A 27,512-nucleotide genomic window follows, 5' to 3' on the forward strand; every position below is an offset into this window, starting at 1 on the left:
AGGATCTGGCTTTTTGCAGCCCATTAAGACTACTCTATGACGGTGCTGATTTCGAATTGCACAGACAGAGCTGAGATCAGAGGCCTTTTTTTGTTAGGATGCTACAGTCTGAGACTGATGAAAAGGCGGGGGGATGCTGATATCCTGACCCTGGCATCTCTTTGGTGACTCTCTCTGTGTCTCGTTTTGTCTTGGAAATTAATCACTCAGAGTCAGGTTATTTATTGTCGACGCCAATTCCTGGCATAGCCACAGCTGTGCTCATCACACATCATTCCTGTTTCATTACAAATGCAGCCCCCAACTAGTTTGTCATTAGTTCCAGATCGGTGCCTGAAGTATAGGGTGTGAATAAAGATGGGCCATGGATGCTGTTTCCGCCTTTTGCATCCCTTGCCACATGGCACAGAGGTGCCCAAGGTTCTGTGCCTACTTATATGCCCAAAGTTCTGCTTCAGGTTTCTACAGCCAGGGCCGGATTTACATTAAAAGAGGCCCTAGGCCAGGGGTAGTCAAACTGCGGCCCTCCAGATGTCCATGGACTACAATTCCCATGAGCCCCTGCCAGCATTTGTTGGCAGGGGCTCATGGGAATTGTAGTCCATGGACATCTGGAGGGCCGCAGTTTGACTACCCCTGGCTATTCCACTTATGTGGCCCTTTCACCTCCCTAGAATTCTGCGAAATGAAGATATTGTCACAAAATTTTTTTTCAATAGTCTATAAACACTTCGCTAAAGTATTGAACCTACTGAACTCAAAAGGCGAGTGTTCACTGTTTTTAGAATAGTGTAATTTTAATTTTGCTAACAATTTGAATATAGGCCCCTCTTGATCTTGAGGCCCTAGGCTGAAGCCTAATTAGCCTATAGGAACATCCGGCCCTGTCTACTGCATCCTAATCCTACTAATACCCACAGGCCTAGTCTGTAAAGATGGCCAGAAACAAAGCTTTAGAGTAGAGAGCCAAGCCTGCTCCCTTCAGGTGTTGGCAGAGATTTAATATGCAAACAGGAGCAAAGCAGCAGGCTGCGTAAAAGAATAAAATAGTTTTATTTAGAAGAGGAGAAAAATGTTGTGTGGAGAGAGAGGAGAGACACACAGAGAGAACTAACTGTCTAACTGCTGTTCTGTATTTATTCTGAAGGCAATCAGGGAGGAAGTGTGCTCACAAGAGCAACAAGTCTCCAACTGGACACAGTAGGAGCACATCTGAAAAACATCAAGCAATTCTTAATCAGCTAGCCATATAGTTCCTTCGATGCCCTCTGTAGGATATTCTTCTCATGCCGCTGACTCGTGCACATTACAGGTCTTGAATATCCCAGTCTCAGGTAGTTCCTCTGGGGAAGAACATAGGATCAGAGGTCCTCATGGTCTCCATTTACCCTGGAACAGTAGCCAATTCTGTATGCAAGAACAAAGGACTACTTCGAGGTCAGGCTGTTCTGCCTTGTCTCAATACTAAGGACACTCTGCTTTGTCCCAGCATGGAGAACAATGTCCTTTATCAATAATATAAAATACATGTTTGTAGAAGCCAAGGAAAAGTTATCTGGCACCACAAAGACTAACAAATGCATTGTAACATAAACATAAGTATTTCTGTGTATGAATGTTGACCAAAGTACAGGCATTTCTGTAGCTATTAAGGCTTTGGAATCCAAAAGTTAAGGCTTGAGAGAGTCTTTGGTCACCAGTATGTATGGCAAACCACCCCGTATTGAGTCTGCCAAGAAAACACTAGAGGGTGTCACCCCAAGGGTCAGCCATGACTTGGTGCTTGCACAGGGGATACCTTTACCTTTTTATGTATGGGAAACATTTCACATGGTTTTTGGATCTGGTTTTTATTTATTTATCGTTTGCACACTAGCATGCAAATCATATTTATTTTAAGATTTTTTTTAGCCTGTTTTTCTCCTTAAAAGGATGCATGAAGGGCTACAGTGTTAGCTAAAATACATGAATAATAAAGCTAAAAAGTATCAACTAAAATATCAATATCTCTCAAAGCGGATGTAGTACTAACCATCCCATTCTCTCAGTGTGGTCTGCCTCCACGGCAACATCCTAAGTCAGGGGTAGTCAAACTGCGTCCCTCCAGATGTCCATGGACTACAATTCCCATGACCCCCTGCCAGCTGGGAATTGTAGTCCATGGACATCTGGAGGGACGCAGTTTGACTGCCCCTGTCCTAAGTTGTTCAATCCTATCATTCTTCTGGAAGTGCAATAGAGTGGGGTGTCTTCCTGTCATGTTCATTAAGTGCTTCTGCAGGACTGGAACTATTGCTGAAAATACTGTGGTGCCAGTGGAGACTGGCTTTAGAATCATAGAGTTGGAAGGGACATCCAGGGTCATCTAGTCCAACCCCCTGCACTATGCAGGACACTCACAACTACCTCACAGTGACCCCGATTTCATGCCCAAGTGATCCCCCCCCCCACCAAAAAAACTCTAGAATCCAGCCTGGCCAGAAGGAAATTCACCTACTATCTCACAGAGGTGCTCAGCAATTCCTTGGGTAAGCAGAGAAGGGCCACATGAGACAAACTCTTGCCTAATTTTATGGTTGGGGGGACACCACAACATGAGGAACTTTATTAGAGCATTAGGAAGACTGAGAACTACTGATCTACATCTTTCTTCAGTTGTGGTGCCCAAAACCGAACACAGTACTCCAAGTGAGGTCTAACCAGAGTGGAGTAAAGTGGTAACAACACCTCGCATGCTGCAGAGTCCTGTGGGAGAGCACTTCTCTGTTGCACTCAGAGGTTAGATGCAACACAGGTGCTGGCATCCACTGGTTGCCACTAGATCTCAACTAGTCAGACAGATCAGTTGCCATAAAAGTAAGAGGCAAGGTCCGTTACTGCATCCCAGCATTTTTGTTTTTAAAGATGTACAGATGAAAACAGCCTTTGCATTGTGTGCTTCCTTGCAATTGCCTCACTCTGACCCTAGCCTTTCTTCTGATGCACTCCAGACTCAAAGTCTGAAGGCTTTGTGTAGCAAGAGAAGGTGTAGAAATCCTTCGTAGCATTTTCAATTAACATTGCATTGTGTACAGAGAAAGAGAGAAAGAGAGAGAGACCCACAAATACTCAGATGGACGAGGCACCCCAGCAGCATTCCTGAGCTATTTAATTCAGAAATAAAATGCATGTTGAGAGGTCAGAGAGCAGTTTGTACATTCTTAATAACCTTTTTAAAAATTGCTAATTATTTTGCCCCAAAGCTATAAAGTTAACCTTTACTAACATTTGTGTGTGTGTGTGTCATGAACTTGCATTTTCTCTACTGTGCTCCTGTTGTAGACGGCAAATCTTGCTTGCCCTGCTGGGGGACTGTGTGGGTTTCTCTCATTCCACAGAGAACAGATTTAGAATTGTTCAGTCCTTCGGATGTGCAGAATTATGCCAGGGAATGCATTTCTGCATGGACTACTTTTGTGGCACGATGAAGGAGTGCCTCTCTGACCTCTGCAAAGCTCCTGGGTCTGCACAGTTTTCTCTCTCTGTGGGTATATAATGTTAATTTATGTACATGAATATTGCAGAGGACTGCAAACGTCAGCTTTTCAGAGGGCATCAAACCTAAGAGGCTCTGTGCGCAAATTGTGCCTGAGTGTGGAGACAGTAAATTCAAACTGTGCTAAACCAAAAAAGGAACAAAACCCAACCTTAACAGGTAGGAACTCAAAAGTTGAGCTGAACAATAAAAATAATGTAAAACATGTTAATTATTTATTATAGTCACAGTTAAAAACAGAATAAAAACATCTTAAAAACTATACCGAACTAACAACACAAACTATACCGAACTAACAACGCATTTCAACCCTTCCGGGTCTTCCTCAGTGGTCAAAATTATAATAATACACTATATAGCACTCTAATGTGTAGCTGAATGGTTGAGTGGAGACTGTAACTTATGGCTCCAACCAATATGTATAAATTTTATCCTTTTTGGAGACCAATTCCTATGTTATGTCCCTAAAGTCACCACTCTTCGCTATCATTAAGTTCTGTACTCGGAGTGTAATCTCATGTGCGTTAGATAAAGCTATATATAGTAAACTCAAACTGAACATGTAAAATGTTTGTTCAAGTGCCGATGTGGACTTAGAACAGGGAGTCCTGAATTCAAATCCCGTTTTGTCCACATTTGTTTATTTTATTTTACAAAACTAATACACTGCCGATCCACCCTCATAGTGGCCACCAAGGGGCTAACAAATTAAAAACGTACGTAGTGAAAATCACATCAAAAACAATTAAAACCATCAAGAAACACATCATTAAAACAATTGAAATCAGAACTTAAATACATACAAAAGCAACAACTCAAGCATTGGACAGGGAGGAGGGATCATTGTTGTTGTTGTTGTTATGTGCGAAGTCGTGTCCGACCCATCGCGACCCCATGGACAATGATCCTCCAGGCCTTCCTGTCCTCTACCATTCCCCGGAGTCCATTTAAGTTTGCACCTACTGCTTCAGTGACTCCATCCAGCCACCTCATTCTCTGTCGTCCCCTTCTTCTTTTGCCCTCGATCGCTCCCAGCATTAGGCTCTTCTCCAGGGAGTCCTTCCTTCTCATGAGGTGGCCAAAATATTTGAGTTTCATCTTCAGGATCTGGCCTTCTAAAGAGCAGTCAGGGCTGATCTCCTCTAGGACTGACTGGTTTGTTCGCCTTGCAGTCCAAGGGACTCGCAAGAGTCTTCTCCAGCACCAGAGTTCAAAAGCCTCAATTCTTTGACGCTCGGCCTTCCTTATGGTCCAACTTTCGCAGCCATACATTGCAACTGGGAAGACCATAGCCTTGACTAAACGCACTTTTGTTGGCAGGGTGATGTCTCTGCTTTTTAGGATGCTGTCTAGATTTGCCATAGCTTTCCTCCCCAGGAGCAAGCGTCTTTTAATTTCTTTGCTGCAGTCCCCATCTGCAGTGATCTTGGAGCCCAGGAAAATAAAATCTGTCACTATCTCCATTTCTTCCCCTTCTATTTGCCAGGAATTGAGAGGGCCGGATGCCATGATCTTTGTTTTCTTGATGTTGAGTTTCAAGCCAACTTTGGCACTCTCCTCCTTCACCCGCATCAACAGGCTCTTTAGTTCCTCTTCACTTTCTGCCATTAGAGTGGTATCATCTGCATATCTGAGGTTGTTGATATTTCTCCCTGCAATCTTGATCCCAATTTGTGACTCCTCTAATCCCGCATTTCTCATGATGTGCTCTGCATACAAGTTAAATAGGCAAGGCGACAGTATACAGCCTTGCCGAACTCCTTTCTCAATTTTGAACCAGTCAGTGATTCCATGTTCAGTTCTCACTGTTGCTTCTTGACCTGCATATAAATTTCTCAAGAGACAAATAAGATGCTCTGGTATTCCCATCTCTTTAAGAACTTGCCACAATTTGTTGTGCTCCACACAATCAAAGGCTTTAGCATAGTCAATGAAGCAGAAGTAGACGTTCTTCTGGTACTCCCTAGCTTTCTCCATGATCCAGCGTATGTTGGCAATTTGATCTCTAGTTCCTCTGCCTCTTCGAAATCCTGCCTGTACTTCTGGAAGTTCTCGGTCCACATATTGCTGGAGCCTAGCTTGTAGGATTTTGAGCATAACTTTGCTAGCATGAGAAATTAGTGCGATGGTGCGGTAGTTTGAACATTCTTTGGCATTGCCCTTCTTTGGGATTGGAATGTAAACTGACCTTTTCCAATCCTGTGGCCATTGTTGAGTTTTCCAAATTTGCTGGCATATTGAGTGTAGCACTTTTACTGCATCGTCCTTTAAGATTTTGAATAGTTCAACTGGAATGCTGTCACTACCACTAGCTTTATTGTTGCTCAGACTTCCTAAGGCCCATTTGACTTCACATTCCAGGATGTCTGGCTCCAGGTCAGTAACTACCCCATTGTGGTCATCAGGGATGTTAAGCTCGCTCTTGTATAGTTCTTCTGTATAATTTTGCCACCTTTGTTTGATCTCTTCTGCTTCTGTGAGGTCCCTACCATTTTGGTCCCTTATCATACCCATCTTTGCATGAAACGTTCTCTTCATATCTCCAATTTTCTTGAAAAGATCTCTGGTCCTCCCCATTCTATTGTTTTCTTCTATTTGTTTGCACTGTTCATTTAAGAAGGCATTCTTATCTCTTCTAGCTTTTCTCTGGAATTCTGCATTCAATTGGGTGTATCTTTCTCTTTCTCCCTTGCCTTTCACTTCCCTTCTCTCCTTAGCTATTTGTAAAGCTTCCTCAGACAGCCATTTTGATTTCTTGCATTTCTTTTTCTTTGGGATGGTTTTAGTTGCTACCTCTTGGACAATGTTGCGAACCTCCGTCCATAGTTCTTCAGGCACTCTGTCTATCAGATCTAATTCCTTAAATCTATTTGTCACCTCCACTGTGTATTCGTCAGGGATATGATTTAGTTCATACCTGAGTGGCCTAGTGCTTTTCCCTACTTTCTTCAATTTAAGCCTAAATTTTGCAACAAGAAGCTCATGATCTGAACCACAATCAGCTCCTGGTCTTGTTTTTATTGACTGGATAGAACTTTTCCATCTTTGGCTGCAGAGCACATAGTCAATCTGATTTCTGTGTTGACCGTCTGGTGATGTCCATGTGTAGAGTCGTCTCTTGGGTTGTTGGAAAAGAGTGTTTGCTATGACCATTGTATTCTCTTGACAAAATTCTACCAGCCTGTGCCCTGCTTCATTTTGTACTCCAAGGCCAAACTTGCCTGTTATCCCGGTTATCTTTTGGCTTCCTACTTTAGCATTCCAATCCCCCATGATGATAAGCACATCATTTTTGGGCGTTGCTTCTAGAAGGTGTTGTAGGGCTTCATAGAACTGATCAACTTCATCCTCTTCAGCAGCAGTGGTTGGGCCGTAGACCTGGATCACTGTGATGTTGAATGGTTTGCCTTGGATTCGAACTGAGATCATTCTGTCATTTTGGGGATTGTATCCCAAGACTGCTTTTCCTACTCTCTTATTGATTATGAATGCTACTCCATTTCTTCTGCGAGATTCTTGTCCACAGTAGTATACCTGATGGTCATCTGAATTAAATTCACCCATTCCTGTCCATTTTAGTTCACTGATTCCTAAAATGTCGATGTTCAGTCTTCTCATTTCTTGTTTAACCACGTCCAGCTTGCCTTGATTCATGGATCTGACGTTCCAGGTTCCTATGGAATAAAAATCTTTACAGCATCGGACTGTCTTTTCGCCACCAGTTACTTCCACAACTGAGCGTCCTTTCGGCTTTGGCCCAGCCGCTTCATTCATTCTGGCGCTACTCGTACTAGCCGTCTGCTCATCCCCAGTAGCATATTGGACACCTTCCGACCTGAGGGGCTCATCTTCCAGCGTCATATCGTTATGCCTATTGGAACTGTCCATAGAGTTTTCATGGCAAAGATACTGGAGTGGTTTGCCATTGCCTTCTCCAGTGGATCACCTTTTGTCAGAGCTCTCAGCTATGACCTGTCCGTCTTGGGTGGCCCTGCACGGCATAGCTCATAGCTTCACTGAACTACGCAAGCCCCCTTGCCACAACAAGGCAGCGATCCTTGAAGGGGGAGGGATCATTGAGGGAACACCAAATGAAATGAAAAGAAATCTTCATTCAGTGGCAGAAGATAGCAAAGAACGGGTCAAGACAAGTCACTCTGCGGGGAAAATTCCAGAGTTTTGGTGCCACAATTGAGAAGAGCTTCTCCTGGGCTGCCACCCACCTGACATGAAGCAGGGCCTCAGCAGAATTATCATAGTGGTCATGGGAGTTCATAAGGGAGTAGGCAGCCTTTCAGATATGTTGGTTCCAAACCACATAGGGCTTAAAAGGTCAACACCAGTACCTTGAATTGTGCCTGGAAACAGATTGGGCAGAGGGCCCAACTAGGGATGCCAGCCTCTAGGTAGGACCTGGAGATCTACAGGAAAAACAGCTCCTCTCCCGGGCCTAGTCTGCACACAATAGATAATGCACTTTCAATGTGCTTTGACAGCTGGATTTTCCTGTGCAGAATAGGAAAATCTACTTCTAAAGTGCATTGAAAGTGCATTATCTATTGTGTGCAGACTAGGCCCAGGCTTCAGGGTTCAGTCCTCCTGGTGAAAATGGATGCTCTGGAGGGTGGACTTTGAGGCATTGTACCCCTCCTCCCTAGAATCCACCCCCAAGCCTCCAAGAGTATGGATGCCACACCTGGATATGCCACACCTGGATGTGGCAACCCTACTCCCTTGTTCCCTGCCAGTGGCCAGGGAGTAGCTGGCAAACCTAGGTCCAACACTGGACTGATGTGATTCCTGCAGCATTCTGTACCAACCAAAACTTCTGAACACTTGCTGAAGTTTCGGAACACAGAGCCAGGTTGAGGACATTCCAGTAGACTAATCGGCAGGGCAGAAACCACAATGGCTGGATCTTTTCTGCCAAGGAAGGGCTGCAGCTGGTTATCTGGTTGAAGCTGGCAAAAGGCATTCCTAGCCACAGCTGCCACCGGCTTATCCAGCAGTAGACCTGAGTCCAAGATCAGGCCCTTGCTCCTTCAAGGGGCATGCAACTCCACCCAGAATGGGGGCTAACCTTAATTCCTGAGTCAGATCTTGTTTGCTCTGGGTGACCTTGTCATTCTCTTTCAGAGTACCTCGTTGGGGCTGTTGTGAGGAACGGGGTGTCTGCTTGGAGAAAAGGCAGAATTGCCTGTAAGAAGTCCTGAAGGTTTTGGGGGATAGGGCCTGAGGAGGGTGGGGTTTGGGGAGGGGAGGGACTTTAATGGGGTACAATACCAAAGTGGCCATTTTCTCCAGGTGAACTGATCTCTGTCGCCTGGAGATCATCAGTTTTAATAATGGGTGATCTCCAGCTACCACCTGGAGATTGGCAACCCTGCCTGAGCAGAACAATGTCAGGTGCATTATGAATTAAGACAGTAAGGGTGCCTTGGTAGGGGAACATGACTTGAAGGCTGGTTACTGCACTAAGCATAGAAACCTAGACCTCAGGTTAGACACTGAAGAGCTTATTGCATTTTTAATATATCTTCTCTAGTGCTAGGAGCTATTTTTAAAGCTGAAATACTCTGCAATCCATGCCAGATGAATTTTTTTTTTTTGCATGGGATCTCAGTAGGCGAATGGTTTCTTGCTGCCTTTTTTTGCTGTATGCTGTACAGAGTCCGTTTCCTCCCTTCTACCAGAGAGCCCTACCTCTCTGACAGACACATGAACTCTCTTGCAACAAGCATAAAGAGGTCAGTCATGGATAGGCTGGGAGGGTCAGATTGGCTTTTCCTCCGACTTTGCCTATAGCTGACTAACCCAGGAAACCTACCAGGATCTGGTATGGGGTGGGGCTTTTCTATTGCATTAACACCACGAGCAAGCCACATCTGTTCGTCATGCCCAATTACTGCATTGCCTATGAGGCATGGGCAGCTGCCTTGATGGAAGGGAGTAGGAACTAGATACCAGTTCTTGTGGTCACCCATCGTTACCGTTTTAAAGCATGCCAGTGTTCAGCTTTCTTCTTTAAACCCACCCTAATCTGCAGAGACCCTTTTCTGGCAAGCACTGAAGCTGGAATCAGATACCATGCTTGATTCTCTAGAGGATGATTTCCAGAGAGACTCCCCACATGGACGGATGCAACCCATCCCTTTGGCCAACTCCATGGAAAAAGCTCTACCCAGAAGCCATGACCGTGTAGGGGGAAGAGCATCTGGTTCCCTTGAGGAAGCAGAGTGTGGGTGAGAAAGCAGAGGCCTGTCCAGGCATCAATCCCTGAAGGCTTTAACATTCTCAAGGAGTGGCAGAGAACTTGGGCCTTTGAAACAGTGGTGTGTGAGCCATAGCAGGGTGTGGATAGACCACAGACACTGAATACTGACTGTTTCAATGTCTGTTTTCTGTAGGGTTAGGGAGGGACTCCACACTTGATCCTCCAGATGGGTCTGGTAAAGCAAGCAGGTTGTGGGAATGAGATGCAGGGATTTTCCTTGAAAGACAGTGGCTCACAGTGATATCAAATGAAAGAAAACGTGGAAATTCTGCTCCCTTCTGTTCCAAGTCAGTAAGTCCATAGTCTTTGGAAGCTGTATGTTTCTTTCAGCTCAGTTCTTGAAGTCCTGAAGTCAAACAACACACACGTGCACACTTGCATATATGTTCATAGTTTGATTGGTTTTATTACAGCCCGCATTTTTCGCTGAGACTCAAGGCAAATTATGCAGTGTTATAAGTCAAAGTCAATGTAATCAAATACCATGAGACATTGAATAAGCAATGCAATAGGACTAGGATTGCCACAATTAGAAACAATGCCAAAAATGTATCAAATACAATATGTCAAATAATGCAGGAAATGGAACTGCAGAAGAAGGAAACAGTGCGTTAAGAGCAGGATAATAAATGCATAACATAGTCAATGGCATATAGTTTGGTCCTGTTCCCTTATAAAAGCGCTTTCCTGAACCATTTTGTTATACCTAACTGCATTCTCCTTGTAAAAATGCCCTCCTGAAGAGTTCTGTTTTATACAGTTTCAAGAATGACAGAAGTGTGGGAGCTTTCCTGATTTCCTAAAGCAGTCTATTATCGGACTACACACATGCATTTATATAATCTCTTATCATGCCCTCCCTCCAAGGATCTCAGGGTGATGTACATAATCTTGCCCTTTTAAGAAGGTTGTGGTGAAAGGGTGACCGGCTCAAGGTCCCCCAAAGAACTTCATAGCAGAATGCAGAGTTCTGACATTGTGTCTCCTATGCTGCTTTGTGTGTCTGTGTGGTTTTCTAACTTAGTGTGTTTCAATCTGATTCAATGTTTATTGTATGTCTTATACTGTTCCTATTGCATTGTTACCTTTTGTAATCCCTCTGGAGCCTCAGTGAGAAAGGTGGACTATACATAAAATAAATGCGTAATAATACATAAAAATACATAAAATAAATTAATCTGAACCCAGGTCCTAACTCTCTAACCACAGTAAGCAAATCAATTAGGGTCTACAAGGTATAGATGCGATAAATTCTAGGAGTGTTTGTGTGTCACTCTGTTGCATGCTCCTGTCTTTACAATGGGGACAGGATTTCCATTATCCAAAATTGCACTGTAATGTAGGGCTGCAGAAAAACTGCTGTTAAGGAATAAGTTATCAGTGGGGCAGTTAGATGCTAAGAAATATAACCCTCCCCATTTCTCACTAAGGGTCAAATTGGTTTCATATAAATGACGTATCATAATGCACATGTGACCTGATTGGCACAGATGAATTGTTCATATTGTTCATACTGATGCTCACTATGTACGCAGGTATACAGGATCACATCATTGTACACCAGGGCTGAATCTGCACTTACTTTGTTTATTCCGTTGTGGATCCTGCTGAATCCAGATCAATTTGAACTTGGGTCTCCCCCCCCCATTGAAACAGAAAAGTGTTCTGCACATCTTTAGGGAAGCTCGGGGGGGGGAGCCAAGTGCAGCAGTAGCCTCTTTCTTTTCTTGAAGGAAGGGGGGGAGGAAGAGGAGAGAGAAAAAAACAAGAGACAAATCTCTACCAAGAGAAGTTAGGGCTTCTGGAGCTTCTGCCGAGAGAAGTCAGGGTTTCCCCTTTGAGGCAAGCTTGCAGCCTGGGAACAAGGAAGCCTTTGAAGTGAAGCCTTGGCCAATCAGGGATTCTCTACCACGGAGGCTCAGCAGCTAGTTCGGAACAGGCAGAGCTCTGCATGCTTTCTCATGCTGATTTTTCAAATATTGACGGTTATATCCACTCTGGGATATCATGGGGAAAAGGTAGGGTCACTCTGGATCAATCATGCTTGAAAATCTAAATTGAACAAAATCAAAATGGACATCACATTCAGTGGAGACGGCAGGGACTGAATCGACCTGGGACTGGAATAAAAGCTCCGTGCAGATTCAGCCCAGGTTAATTTAAAGCTATCATGGGGTGGGAGGGATGGCATCACGGTATAGCTTGATCTTGTCAGATCTCGAAAGCTACGCAGGGTCACTACTTGGACAAGAGACCCACAAGGAAGGGTCTGCAGAGGATAGCAGTGGCAAAAAAAACACTTCTGCCTCTTGCTTGGCTTGGAAACCCCTTGCTGTGGTCGCCATCAATCAGTTGCAACTTGACAGCACTTGACACTTTGGTTGCTACCGGGGTCTAGGATTCCTACATTCCCCACAAGTGTGTTTTGAAAGTGGAGAAGAGAATCCACCCGTCCATCACTGAAGTGCCCTGATTAGGGCGGTTATGGCACAGGGGAGGGAATAGCTGTCTCTTACTCAGTCACTTGGAGGAGCATAGAGAAGAATCAAATGAGACTTGCATTGTCTGGGTCTGGCTTTAGCCCTGTGAGATGTCGGATTAAGAGTGGGAAGCTGTCCTGATCATTAAAGCAAGTGTGAAATGGCTGTCATGGGCTGGCCCACATAATTTTGTGTTCCTCACTAGGAATTCCAAGAGCTGGAGGAGGGGATTGACAGCTGTGTTGAAGAACCAGGAACAGCTGATGGCTGCAAACTTTGTCGGGGGAGGCAGAATACTATTCACTGAGCACATGTGACTTCTGTTTTGGCAGACCGAAGGAGGGTTTGGAAGCTCCCCTCCCCACAACCCCAAAGAGACCTCTGCCTGTGCTGGAATCTGATTTCCATTATTTCTTTAACTCACTGATACCTTCATTGACTGCGTTAATGTGATTTGTGTGGCTGGGGAAACGTTCATTGACATTCTCTCACACCTGTTCAAGGTCACCGAGGCTCAGCTGGAGGATGGGGAGGCAGGCAGCAGAAATTAAGGCTCCTCGTCCTTTCTCATTAAATAGTAAAGTGACTGATAGAGATGTCATGGGATTTGGCTTTATTTATTGATTATTTATTTAAACTTATTACCCACCACTCCCGAACTGGCTCTTGGCGGGTCACAATCTGTCCATATAAAAACCCAATAAAACCCCATTAAAATAATTGCAGACACACATATACATATAGTAAAATAGACTCCTAAAAAACCATGGCGGTCTTCAACCCCACTAACCCCACAAAATCTATATAGAGGGAGAAGAGTGGGAAGAGGGAGCATAGATGACATAGCTAATGCTTACCCTCTTAGCACGGGGGGGGGGGAGGCATCAGATCTTCCTCCCCATGCCAGCCTCAACCATAAACCTGGCAGAAGAGCTCCATTTAACAAAATTCAAGGCCAATAGGCCAAGAAAGATTTCTTCAAGGTGTGAGCTTTCGAATGCATGCACTCTTCCTCAGACAATGGCACAAGTCTATGCACACAAAAGCTTACACCTTGAATAAATCTTTGTTGGTCTTAAAGGTGTTATTGGTCTCAAATTTTGTTGTGCTACTTCAGACCAACACGGCTACCCATTTGAATGTAGCAGAATTTTAGTTACTTTGCCAAAATGTTCCTTCCTTTTGTCACTTTTGATATTTATTAGCCCTCTTCCCTTTTTACAATCTCTCCTTAAAGAAAGAAAAATGAATACATTGTATTGGCCCCAGGGACCAGACTTGGAAAGAGCGTTTCACCTCACGCTGAGGAAATGGCTGTAAAAAAAAGTCCAGGCAAAAGCAATGTTTGGAGGAAAAACATTGAGCAGTTGGCCTACCTCCCAGGCCCCCAACACCTGCGGGGCACCTTGAACCACATGCCCACAAAGGCCCCCAACATGGCTGCTGTCCCACAGGATGCCACTAGACATCCGTGACTTCTCCTCTGTGACCTTACTCCCATGTAAGCTTTGCCCTGACCTGTCTGCTGGCTTGGGACATATCCCATCAAAAAGGATGGACCATGGAGATGGCTTCCTGACAGTAAATGCATCTGGAAGAATCTCTCCTTCCAATTTCAAAAAACATGCTCAGCATGAACATGACCAATCGGGAGAGACCAACCATGCTGCACAATTTCAGTAGTGGAGGAGTAGCCTTTGGGAGGCAAGAAATGGGCAAAGGAGAAAATCCAAGTGAATCATTATGCTTTTGAATTAGTGTCACCTTGGGAGCGAAGCATGAGGGAAAACTGTCACAATGCCACCCTCACAAAATGCAGGAGAGAAAGCCAACTGAGTGCTGAATACGGGAAATCCATGCAGAAGGAAAAGAAAGGCCAATGCCCGTGCGCAGTGAAATGCAGTATGAAAAATCACCCGCTGGGAATGCATGGTAAAAGCAAAGGAATACATCAGTGCATAAAAGGCCAATGTTCCCTGTAATGTTTACACATATCTGGAGCTGACGTGGTCCAGTCCACCGCTACGGGAAACAAGTTGGCAACCAGGACCTTACACATAGGCAAGATCAAGAAATATAGCTTCTATTTTATCTCACCCAGCTTCAAGGAGCTCAGTACATGGGCCCCACCCACATTTTTTCCTTACAGTAACCTGTGAGGTAGCTTAGGCTGAGAGAAAGTAACTGGGCCATGGTCACCCAGTGAGTTTTCATGGCAGGGTGAGGTGACTCTGGTCCTAATCCTGCATGCGAACACATCATACTGGTTTTTCAGGACTAGTTTATGTGGCATGGATGATCATAGATAGAGCTGTCCTACATCCGCTTGCTTTCCCAACAAAGAAAGACACATTGAACTTTTTATTCATTTGGAAAGAAAGTCTCTCTTCAAGATTAGAATGAGCTACTCAAAGGGTTAAAGCGCTGTGACTTGATTCTCGAAAATCCTCTTCAGCCCGCTTCTCTGGTCCTTAGATTTTATCACTGACTGCCAACACTAACTTTGTAGAGATTTCTCTTCCCAGTCCTGTTTTTAAGGATTAGGAGAATGTTTCTTAAGTGATATCTGAAGTTCTCAAAATGTTGCATTCTGCATCCATTAATTAATTTCATGCTTTAGTAAAAATAAATCAACATATCGCCTTGGGGATTAAAGTTTCTGCTAATGAAAGGTCATGGCAATTTACACTAATTTCCCCTTTCTACTGCCAGCTCCCACCCTCCTCAGGGTCCCCTGTCCCCCAGGAGTGGCATTTCGTGGGAATCAGTGGGACAGTAGGATGAGGGAGCCAGGAAATTTCCATTCCACTGATGGAAAATTTAGTTTTGGTCCAGAAAACAGTGTGTGTGTGTATGGGGGTGGGGGCAGATGCTGGGGAGAAGAAGAATGCTGACCCTTTCATAACTGTCGAGAAGAGGGACTTTCAAAAAGTACAGCTCCCCGTACCAAAATCCTCTCCTCATCATGGTCACTAAGAAGACAGGAGCCTTGTCTTCTTGGCATCTTATCACCTACAGGGGCTCATGGGAATTGTAGTCCATGGACATCTGGAGGACCACAGGTTGACTACCCCTGACCTACGTGGCAGCCTTTTTGGGAGGAAGGCATAACAAAGGGGTGCCCTTTGGGCAGAGTTTAAATTAGCAATGAAGGGAAAAGCACCATTGTTTAAAATAATAAAGTAGTTTTATTAAGAAGAGAAACAACAATGTATAGAAAGAAGAGAGACCTCACTAACTGCCTAACTCTTGTCCACAATCATTCTGCCTGTTGAGGAGGCAAGCAGGGAGGAAATATGCTCAAAGGAGCAGGAAGTCTCCAAAGGAGCCAATCAGGACATTAAAAAAATATTAGAAAGTTCCTCATCTAGCTATGCTAAATATACATCTTCTCCAATGCCTCTGTAGGATGTTCCTCATATTCCGTTCAGTCATGCTCACTGCAGATCTCAATAGTCCTTTTCATACATAAACTACTTCAACATTCTTAACTCACGTAAATTCCCACCAGAGAAAAAGGGTAGGCTTAGAGATAATGACTTATCCAAGGTGCTTGTTGACCTCAGCTGAACCTGAGAATTCTACATTCAATTTCCCTTGCTCCATTTCCCAAATAGAAATCCCCACCCTCCCCTTATTAGTTCTGATGATAGGCAAAAAGATAGGCACCCATATTGTTCTTGTTTCCCCCCCTCCCTCTTCTGGATCTAATAGCGTCTCAAAGGGCTGATCTCTGTACTGAGTTCTTTCCCTAAGGGATCACACACACACACACAATGCTCCACCACCAGGATCCTGACTCCAATCTAACTGCTTAATGCCAAACTATATGCCATGAGATACAGTAATGGAACCCCAAAGAAAGAGGTAGTTTGGCCCTTAGAATAAAGGTCAACTTGAGGACCCCAATGTTGTTTAATTAGTGGTTAGTCCTTACGTTCCCTTTCTTTAAAAAATCCTTCATCTCAGGACATCGCAGCCAATCCCCTTTTCTTAGGGCAGGGAGTCAATAGGCATGTGGATAGACTGAGGAAAAGGTTAACATGAGCAGGGGTGGAAGTCATATTAAGAGGGTCTGCCATGCAAAATTGCTGCACACATGACTGAATAGATCTGTATGGATTTCTACATCCCCTTGGGGCTTTTTGTCCTCTCATATGGGCAGTCCAAATTTGCAGAGCTGGCATTTGTACCTCTGCCCCAGACACCGCCCACCACTGTTGCTCACGTCTGCACCCCACGGGTTGAAGAGAGCCAGTTGTCAAATGCTGACTGCATGTGGGGGAGGAGGGATATGCGAGTTGTCAAATGCCACCTCTGTGAGTTTCAAGAGTGGAAGGGGAATGGGCATGTTGAGTAGTCAAAACCAGCATTTGACTACTCAACATGCAATAAAAGGGGATAGAGAATTACTTTAAAAATTAAAGCTGAGAATTCAGATGAGCTAGTATTGTTATGATGCTATAACACTTCAGGCAGCTGAAGAAGAATTGTTTTTATATCCCACTTTTCTCTATCCAAAAGAGTCTCAAAGACCATTTATGCACTGAGAACTTCACTGTCTCGGCTCCTATGCAGGAGCACAAATTGGGGGCTGATGAGGTGCACTGGGCCAAATGCTCTCCCTTGTGGGTACAGGAAGAGGTGGGGCAACCTGCCACAACTAAAACTCCAGCCTGCAGCCCGGCATGAAACCTCCAGTGCATAAATGGTCAAAGTGCCTTACAATCACCTTCCCTTCCTCTCCCCACAACAGACGCCCTGTGAGGGAGGTGAGGTTTAGAGAGCTTTTACAGTAGTTTTTGGTCAGAACAGCACTATCAGCGCTCTGACAATCCCAAGGTCACCCAACTGGTTGCATATGGAGGAGCAGGGAATCAAACCCAGCTTGCCAGAGTAGGAGCTGCCGCTCTAAACCACTACACAATGCTGGCTGAAGCAAGGGAACTGCAAGGACAACTGCCATGTGAATGCTCTGTTGCCACTGCAAATGCCTCTGCAGTTGCAGAAGGAATGGAAAAGATCTGGGGGAATCTACTAAAATTCTCCTTACATAAAGGCCCTTTCTGGCAGTCTGGATTAAAATAATTTCCTCCTTGGATTAAAATAATTTCCATCCTTCTTGGGCAGGGCAGGGAGAAAGCGGTAACATTGTACCTCCAGGGTTTTCTGGATAAAATTATCCTCTAGCTTGAAGGGGCTAGACCCCCTTCCCCTCTCTTCACAAGGTAATTGGTTGCATGCCAGATGGTGGTTTCATTGGCTTGGCTTTTTAGAACTGTCTGGTTTCTTAAATGCAAGAAGGAATTCTTGTTGCTACTATTTTAAGATTAGACTGGTAAATTCCTGGTGGTATCTCCGTTTTTCACTTGTTCCTCTCTCAGTTGATCTTCCCTGGTTATTTGTATTGTTAATGGATAGTTGCTGTGATATGATTTAGTGCAGGGGTAGTCAACCTGTGGTCCTCCAGATGTCCATGGACTACAATTCCCATGAGCCCCTGCTAGCGTTTGCTGGCAGGGGCTCATGGGAATTGTAGTCCATGGACATCTGGAGGACCACAGGTTGACTACCCCTGGGGTAGTCCATGGAGTCTTCTAGCCCTTAACCTGCCTTTGCTTTCATCACCCCACACTTGCCCACCTCTCCTTCTAATGTGAACGAATGCACTTCCTCGACTCTCACTGAGTCCCCCTAACGCTCTCTTCTGTCTCTTTCAGGCTGTTGGTGGGAGCCCCACAGGCAGCTGCTCTGCCAGGTCAAAAGGCCAACAGGACTGGCGGGTTGTACGCCTGCCCCATGACCCACGAGATAAATGACTGCAAGCGTGTGGCCATCGACGAGGGAGGTAGGGGAACTGCCACGTGATTGCGTCTGGGTGAAAAACCAACCTCTCGCACCACTTTGTCCCGTGACTGATTTTGATTGGGGTTCAGAATCAGGGTTGGATAGGAATCCTGGGATCTGCGTATGGCTTGAATGGGGCTTGAGTTTACCTGAACAGAAAGATGGATGCTGTGGTGGTGCTCTGCCCCTAGAATGCATGACAACAGAATAATTTTCTAAAACAATGTTCCTGTGTGTTTGTAACCTTACCCTGTTCTCTTAATCTGGGATGAGAGGGCATGCTTTGATGACCAGTTTGGTTCCTAGCTGCTCACATTGATGAAATAGCACCAATCATATGGATTAATTCCTAATTAGACTTAATTCAGTTCTGATCTGTGGCTGTTTCCACACGCAGAAGTTAAAATTTGTCCTTATCCTTTTGTGCGTTTATTTTGTGCACTTACACTGGCAGCGGCAGCAGCAAGAAAGGTGGAACCGGCATCCACACCTTCTCAGCGCCACTGTATTTGCTCCTTCTGCTCCTCCTTCTTTGTTGCAGGATTGCAGCATGGTAGTGATTTTGGTGCCCTCCCCATGTGGCCCAGAACTTCCCTCTTTCCGTTCCCTTCTCCTCTCCCTGCTGAGCTGTGATGTAGTCCTATACCATGGCTCAACTGGGAAACAGAAAACAAACGCTTTAAACGTCTGAAAAGTTGTGTGTGTGTGTGTGTGGGGGGGGGAAGGTGGGGTTTAGGTCTGCCACCTTCCTTGTAGCAACTGTGGACAAAGCATCTGCCTTTACCCACTGCATAGTTTCCGCTTTGTGCTGGGTCACAGGAGGTTTACTTTGGTCTGGCTCAAAGGGGAATGATACGGAACCCAGACGGCTCATGCCATGATTGGTCATGATGTCATCGGGATGCTGCCAGATCCTCCAGGGGGGAAATCCTCGTGTATGTGCATCCTCCTGCAGCATTTTGGGGGGACTGTGCTCTGTATTCTGGTGGTCAGGCTGCATTACCTGATCTGTCACTCCCTTCTGGTTAAGGATTGCACTGCTATGTGGCCATTTCCAACACAATCTATCCTTTGGGGCCACTATAAACAAAAACATGACATGTTGTTGGCATGTTTTCCCCCTCCCCTTCAAAACAAATGCTCTGGGTATGGAATTGGCCAAGAGAAACATAAGGAGGCAAGAGTGTGCTTAACCCCCTTCCCCACAATTTTCCTGCTCTCCCTCTCCCTATTCTTTCACACTGGGGCACATGCTGGCAACTATCACATATGGTAACCAATAATCCTTCCTGGACCCACTGGATTTGTTGAGACGTCTTCTGTACTGCCACATGTAGGAAAGGGGCCAGTCCAGTGCACTGGAGGAGTGGGATAGAGTCCCTGCTCTACAGTGATTCTGACGCAGTTTCTCTATCTCCTGTATCCCCTACAGTCGACCTGAAGAAGGAAAGCAAGGAGAACCAGTGGCTGGGAGTCAGCGTCAAGAGCCAGGGTCCTGGCGGAAAGATTGTGGTCAGTGGCCAAGGCTGGATGGGTGGGTGGTCCCTCTGTTAACCTGTTTGGGGCTGGAGCATGAGACCCAGTGGGATATAGTGATTAGACGGTTGGGGAAATCTGGATTCACAAACAGCCTAGCCATTAAGCCACTTAGCCATGAAAAAATAACCCCCTAGCCAGGAAACTCACTTGGACAAGCATGGGTCTAGAAGCCCACTCCACCACACAAGGCTGTTATGGGGATAAAAGGGGGGAGTAGATGACCATGTATGTGACCCTGAGCTCCTTGGAGGTGCAGCCTACCCTATATGTTGGATGGGAAGCCCGCATTCCCTAGCATGAGGAAACACACTGGATTAATTCATGTGGGAAGGGGTTATGTGGGACTGAGAGGCACCTGGAAAGGGGACTGATTTCAAACTGGCTGTGGCAAAAAAAAGAGAGGGAGGGTCACCGTGGATTGTTTTGCTGTGGTTGTATTCACGTGAAGAAAAGACCAAGAGGTGGTGAACCTCAAACAGGTGCTGAAGAAGAATAAACCTGATATCTTTGTTGGGACAACTACTGCAAGTTTTTTTCCCCATGGCAAAAAGGTGCTTTCCCTTTGCATTAACAAACGGTTATGTATAAGAATCTTGTAACCATAAAAACCTGCCATTGTTGCCTCTGATGAAGATTTCTATTGAAATTCATTGGTTAACAGATTCCCCCCCCCCCACCCCTTCAGTGCCTGTTTCAGGCTGTCCTCCTATACCTTGGTGGTGCCTCCTTCTTGTAAAACTTTTGCTGCATTAATGTGAACAGAACTGAATCTGGAACTCCTGTGGGGACTCTTCTAAAGGGCAGGCCTCAGTTCTATATGGGCTTTCCCAGTATGCTTGAATTGGCTCTCTGAATGAATTTGGGGGACATTCTGAACAAATGAGAGGAGCAAAGGAGAAGCAAAACAAGTTCCACTCCCGCTTCATACGCTTGTTTTGATTATCTGATACTTGGCCCGTATCTCTCTCCCCCTGGGTGAAAAGCAGGCTGTACATCTAAAATGCAGACTTCTCCCTTAGGGGGAGGAGAGAATAGGATACGGGTTTAACCGTGAATGTTCTTAGTAAGCTTCGGATGTCCAAAGGGAGCACCACTGTTCTTTTAAAATGTTCTCTTTAAATGCCCACAGCCACTCTCCATTTCTTAGCTTTCACAGAACAAGAAATGTCATGTTTTAATCACAATTTTGGGAAACCCTGTGCTGCCCACAGACATTTGAACCACCTGTGTTGATGATCTGAGATAAAGTGCATTCAGAAATGTACGGTCTGCTCTGATACCAGAAAGGAGCAGCTATGCAGACTACTGTGAGCTGCGATCTCCACCTTTTACATGAAGCTGTTTTGTGCAGTAATGTCGGTTTGCAGGGTACTTTCTAGCCCTCTCCCTCCTTTGTCCTGTCCCTCTTTCCCCGTCTCCCAGACCTGTGCCCACTTGTATGAAGCTCGCAACCGGGTGAACGAATCTCTGGAGACGAGGGATGTCATAGGCCGGTGCTACGTCCTCAGCGAGGGACTGAAGGTGTCTGATGAGTTGGATGGCGGAGAGTGGAAATTCTGTGAGGGGCGGTCACAGGGGCACGATCGGTTCGGTTTCTGCCAGCAGGGGGTGGCAGCTGGTTTCACGGCTGACAGGCACTATATCCTCTTTGGGGCACCTGGCACCTACAACTGGAAAGGTAAGCAGGCAAGCATCGGTCTGGGACCAAAGATATTTCCTGAGCTGCACGGCCTAGGCTAGCCCTGGTTAATACTTGGATGGGGGAGATCACCAAGAAGTCCAGAGTTGCTATGCAAAGGAAAGCAATGGGGAACAACTTCTGTTCCTTTCTCGCCTTGAAAACCCTACAACAGGGGTAGTCAAACTGCGGCCCTCCAGATGTCCATGGACTACAATTCCCATGAGTTCATGGGAATTGTAGTCCATGGACATCTGGAGGGCCGCAGTTTGACTACCCCTGCCCTACAAGGTCACCATAAGTTGGCTGTGACTTGACAGCACTTTCCTGCAAGGAAGTTAAATAGTCCCACCCTGCTGTCAGAATTGTATACAAAGTTCAGCCATGCAGAGTCTTCATTGGGAAGCTCCAGCAGCCTCAGGTTGGACAGCAGAATTCCCCGAAAGGTGAAGTATGGCCATAGGTTCTTGCCATCATGTCTAGATTATTACCTTTTGGTCATTCTGTTGGGTAGACATGCTGGTCTGAAGCAGCTGAACAGAATTTGAGTCCAGTGGCATCTTTAAGGCCAACAAAGTTTTATTTAAGTCATAAGCTACACAAAAGTTTGGTTGGGCTAAGGGGTGTCCCTGAACTCAAACTTTGTTCTGCCTTTTGATCATGTCTTTCTTGGCCAAACATGACCGGTACTAGCTAATCTGCCCCTCTGTCCCAGACAGAAACTTTCCCACCCTCTTACTGATCACCCTGTGCTGGTCAGAGTTGTCGAGAAGTGCATCCAACTGCTTCTGTTCCATGGAAGTGACAGCATGCCTGTATCAGACTTGGCCTCTGACTCCCTTTGTGGAAGCAGAGCAGGTGAGCATGTTAGGGACATCTCTCCTCTATGCTGTGTTGGTCCCAAGACTTTAGAGGGGCTTGGGCAAAACACTCTCTGTTGGGGGCTGCTTAGGCTGGAAGTACCAGGGTGTGCAATCTGAGAAGGATCTCCCCCTGTGATACTTTGTGTGTTAGTGCTGCTTTGAGAGCAGTGGGCTGTTTGCATATGTTGTAAAATGGCCAGGAAAATGGCATTGTGTCATTACTGGCAAGGGCCATGTGTGTTTCTCGGAAAAAAACATCCATCTGATTGCCTCTTACTTGCCACTTGGAACACCCAATAAGCAGACTTAGGCCAAATCAAACCTCTCGTTCTATTGGCAAGAGATGTGTCCATCCACACTAGGGTTGCCATCCTCCAGGTTGGACCTGGATATCTCCTGGAATTACAACTCATCTCTAGACAACAGAGATCATTTCTCCTGGCTGCTGTTGAATGTGGAAGGTCGAAGATGGTTGACATTATACCCCACTGGAGTCCCTCCCATCTGCCCTTCCCACTCCCAAATCTCCAGGAATTGGCTAACTTGGAGATGGCAACCCTAATCTAGACCCTCCTGCAGGCCAGGTGAATAAGAACTAGTGGCTACTTCCAGTCTTACTTGTCATAGTTGAATTAAATTCCAATAGCATCTTTAAGACCAACAAAGATTTATTCAAGGTGTGAGCTTTCGAGTGCATGCACTCTTCCTTAGACTAATTAACAACCATCATAACAATAGAAATATAAGGCAAAAGCTAATTATGGTAAATTAGCAAACTATGTCACAACATCCAAGCTCACACCTTGAATAAATCTCTGTTGGTCTTAAAGGTTCTATTGGACTCTAATTTTGTTGTGCTTCTTCAGACCAACATGGCTACCCACTTGAATCTTGCCATAGTTGGACTAACATGTTGATAACAGATTCAAAGACACGTTCACCCCCAAATCAGCACCTTCCTAGACCGCGTCGTGAGGACATGCGTGAGGACTTCCCTGTTCCACCAATCACTAATGGGTGTTTGGTTTGGCAGGAACCTTGCGGGCAGAACTGAGTGGCTTGGATCTGAGTCACTACGACGACGGGCCGTATGAAGCCGGGGGAGAAAAGGACCAGGACCCCTCGCTCATCCCGTTGCCTGCCAACAGCTACCTTGGTATGGGGTTGCGCCCGGCAGGCCAAGCACCACAGAGCACCGAGGCAGGCCACCACAGGGTGAGGTGTTGTCAAGTGGAATATTACACTTGAGGGGATATCTGGCTTGAAGAAGCAGCGAGTGTCCCAAATCTTGGTTGAAAAAGCAACCTGCAGGTGTGGAACTCTTAAGAATCAGTGAGAGCTTCCATCTCTAGGCCTCAGGCCTGAGCAAAAGTTGGTCGGATTGGCAAGTGTTCTGACAGAAAATCTGTGCTGGTACGAGCCCAACCGGAGTGTGGGGTGTCTCTAGAATGACCTTGACCCTGCTGGTCTCGTCCTGCCAAACTTTCTGTGGTGCTTCCCCTGCCTGGGCGCCGAGGTTTCTCACACGGCTAACTCTTTGTTTCTCTCTCTCTTTCTCTTTCCTTCCATCGGCCTTGCAGGGATATTGTTTGTGACAAACATTGATAGCTCAGACCCTGACCAGCTGGTCTATAAAACGCCAGAGCCCAGCGAAAGGGTTCCCGGGAATGCTGGAGACGTGGCCCAGAATAGCTACTTAGGTTTGTAAGGTGTCGGTGTGCCCGTCTCAGTGGTTTCTGCCTCTCACCCCTCCCCCTCAGAAATCCCTCTCCTTTCTCCATATTTTTAGCTAGTGGCTATTGCTCCCCCCCCCTCCTGTGTTTTGTTATAAAATTAAAGCTCTTGAGACTTGTTACTCCCAGCCAGCAGAAGGTGCTGTTCACAGCTCTTGCAGTCACTGAAAAGGGAGGTGGGATCATTTGGGTTGAAGTAGACAGGGAAGTTTAGAGATTCCGCTCGAGCCATCGAAAGATTTGGGAGGCGCAGTTCTGAAAATAGCTTCAAATGACTGCTTGATTTGATGCTGTTTTTCTCAGGCAGTGAGAATGTCAGAAACTTTGGCCTTAAGAATATTGTGGATATTAAATTGGGCCTTGTTTGTTCTTTTAAACCATTAGAGGACAAGAGATTGAGGCATTAAACAAGCTTATATTCCCCCCCCCCCTTTAGATCTGTAAGGTGCCAGTGTGCTTGTCTCAGTGATTTCTGCCTCTCATGCCTTTCCCTTGGAAGTCTCTCTTTGCGTTCAGTATTTTTAAGCTCTGTTGTGCAAAGCTAAGAGAGGATGCCTAGGAAGTTCCTATCAAAGGGAAGACTTGAACTAGGGACTTCCTGCTTCAGCGTGCAATCCTGTGCAAAGCTACTCTGGTATCAGCTTGCTGCTTTCTGCCCAGGATTGCACTGTTAAGGCTGTTAGCAGCCCTGCAGTGCCGGATCCCTAGGTACATATGAGAACAGGAGTACAGCTATGGAGTTGGCATAACTAGCCATAGAGGGTAGGTTTTGGTTTAGGCCCAGAAACGGGATCCTCCACACTGAGGTCCAGTTCACATAACTAACTGCCCATTACAGATCTATGCTCAATGAGCACATCTAACCCTTCCTGAAATTATTTATGCTAGCAGACATCTCAATACCATCCTTTGGCAATGGATTCCATAAATTGATGGCCCTTTGCATCATGTTGTTCCCCTGATGAATGCCACTAAATCCTAACGTCTTGAGGAAGAGGGGTTAAGTTCTCCTCTATAGCACTTAAAAGGTTCTCCTTATTATTCCCTGTTAACATCCAGGTGTGACTTATGCATCACCTTGTGTGAGACCTTTCTTATTCCAATGTCCAAGGGTGAGCAGGCATCAAGTAGACACTCCAGGTACTGAAAACCTGAATCCCTGTGTGAGTTGGAGAGGGGATGAGCTTCCTCAGGCTAAATAAAATGAAAACTTAGCCACAGAACTGGATCAAAACTTGCTAATCTGTGGTTTGTATCAGATGTGGTTCTGTTATTGAACGTCAGGTGTGGGCTTGGCCCATGCCAGGATCATTCTCTGCCGTGGTGCCTAATGATAGATGGCCTGAACTCCTTACGGCGGTGTACAACTCCACACATGTAAAAGGAGGCAGCTTCTACTCTGACCACAGGACAGCATGTCACAATAACCTGTGAATCCCTGTTTGGGAAGGGGTATCCCAGATCTGACCAACACAGACGTCATCTTAGAGGTCCTGTGTTCGCAATTTGATTTCCAGATGTGGGAAGTCTGTATTGGACTGGGACCGTGCTGCTTGTATAGCAGGATCTAAAGCCACCCCCCTCCCAACAATGTTTTTCTCACCTGAAACCGACTGGGGGAGCCCCTATTTGTGAAATGTATTGTCAGGGATGGCCTGCGTGTGGCACCCTCTGCTGGCAGGCCTGGGTACAGGGTAGGCACATGCCAAGTCATCCGGTAGGCTGAGCAGGCATGTTCTGAGCCACCTGCCAATATGGAGCAGCGGCTCAGGTGCACATGCTTTGAGCCACCAACTGGCCTAGGCAAATCCATCTGGAACTGCAGCTCAGCCAGGCATACCCTGAACTACCTACCAGCCTATGACTGTCTGAGCTATGGCCCAGGTACATGCTGGGCTGCCACCAGCTCCCAGGGCTGGTGCTCCATCAGGATGACCTGGGTGGGTATGCCCTGTTCTGCCAGCCAGTCACACTGGAGCTGAGTACCCAGGGCTGCCCCTGGCTCCCACTGCCCTCAGTCACAGTGTGGGTGGGCTTCCCCTGGGTATTGTGTAGTTAGGTGAGCAGGAGGGTACATTTTGCCTGGGCATTGCCAGTTGCTTACCCTTACTGTAAATAGTAGTCAGTGGAGATCCCTTGCAACCAGACTGGCACATTGACAAGCTGAGAGTAGGAATGAAAACGTTAGTAGCCGAGGTTGGAGCTGAAGCTGCTATTTACAGTTTGCAAAGATAAATTGAACAAGGACAGGCAAGGTAAAAGGAGAGAGGGGAAATGCGAGGAACCTCTTTGTTAGGAGAGGAGCAAGAAGGAAGGAGACTGCAGAATGCAGAGTTCTGAGGAATCTTTTCCACATTCTCATTTTTCTCATTTGTATGTTCTCATTGGTGCTGGGGCACTATTGTGCATATGTTTTGCTCCCTCTTGTTATCATCCCAATATTACAGTGCTACTGTCCTGGTGGCAGGCACAGGTAATTTCTAGCCCATCAGCAGTTGTCAGGATCACAGAACAAAGTCCAGATACCAATGAGACCCAACACACAGCTTCAGGTTGAGGGGGAATCCAAGAACAGGGTACTAGTGTCAGAGCCAAGGAAATCAGGCCAAGATATGGCTGTACAGTCAGTAACGTGCAGACACATTGCTTCCGCACAACCACTCCCCTATTGGCTGCTCTTAAACATCATACTAAGCACCTGCCTGCTACCACAGCCCTACTCCTGCAAGCATTCATCATTGATGTGAAGCTGATGCTGGACTGCCAACCTGTCACAGGAACTTCTGTCATGCAGTTCCCTCCTTATCCTCCTCCTATGCTGCTCCCAAGGTTCTGATGATGGGGAGGTGAACTGGCTGGCAGATGACTCTCTGTTGCTAACTCAGGGCTGAGGGGCTGTTGTAGTGGTACTTGGCTGATTATTTATGTCTGGCTTCTCAGAGGTTGCCTCCTCTATCACTGTCTGTGGCTGTGGGACAGGTTTGCTGACTGCCTCTTCCACAGAAGAGTCCTCTGTGCCACGTTGCTCTGCTGGAGCTGGCTGACATGCCACAGTTTCGTTTTTGGCAAAAGAACCTGCAGTTCAAATCTGCAGGGAGATTTGCCCTACAAAAGTGATGTAATATCTAATTGACCACTAGAGGGAGCAAAATACATGCAGAAAAAGGGCAACAGACCAAAGCGACAGGAACACACAAACGAGGAAAATAGGAATGTGGAAAAGCCCACTAGTTAGGGCAGCCTGGAACAGCCTTTTTGCTTGTCCCTCATTGCATGATATCTGTGCTGCCTGCATGGTTCCTGTGATGCTTGTGCCTGCTTGCATGTATGCTGCTAAACAGTGGGAAAGCATGCTCTTCGGTAATCAGGTTCCTAGTGCAGGTCCTACCTTACCCTATGTAGGACCTGCCTCCTTGCTTGGCACATACACCTCCCACCCTCTTATGCATCAAGTGACCTATACGGAATCTCAGTGAACCGTCACCCAACAGAGCGTAGGCTATGTGCTATTCTTGGTCTAATAGGAAATTGGATACCAGCCCCTTCTACTGGCCCAGAGAAGA

The 27,512-nt window shown here is 46.0% G+C and overlaps 1 protein-coding gene across 5 annotated transcripts in view; it reads left to right on the forward strand.

Moving 5' to 3' along the window:
* The window catches only part of ITGA7 (integrin subunit alpha 7), a 67,874-nt gene that overhangs the window by 11,977 nt on the left and 28,385 nt on the right, over positions 1-27,512 (forward strand). For 3 of the 5 annotated variants that reach the window (XM_077328767.1, XM_077328768.1, XM_077328765.1), the window contains exons 2-5: positions 18,010-18,137; positions 19,569-19,648; positions 21,098-21,353; positions 23,250-23,372. In XM_077328767.1, coding sequence (XP_077184882.1) covers positions 18,010-18,137; positions 19,569-19,648; positions 21,098-21,353; positions 23,250-23,372 — 587 coding nt within the window. Of the gene's footprint in view, positions 1-18,009; positions 18,138-19,568; positions 19,649-21,097; positions 21,354-23,249; positions 23,373-23,796; positions 23,917-27,512 lie in introns of all 5 variants that reach the window. The other 2 variants (XM_077328771.1, XM_077328766.1) reach the window with 2 other exon arrangements.

The sequence above is a fragment of the Paroedura picta genome, chromosome 3, assembly GCF_049243985.1.
Source record: "Paroedura picta isolate Pp20150507F chromosome 3, Ppicta_v3.0, whole genome shotgun sequence".
NCBI classification, from domain to species: Eukaryota; Metazoa; Chordata; class Lepidosauria; order Squamata; family Gekkonidae; genus Paroedura; species Paroedura picta.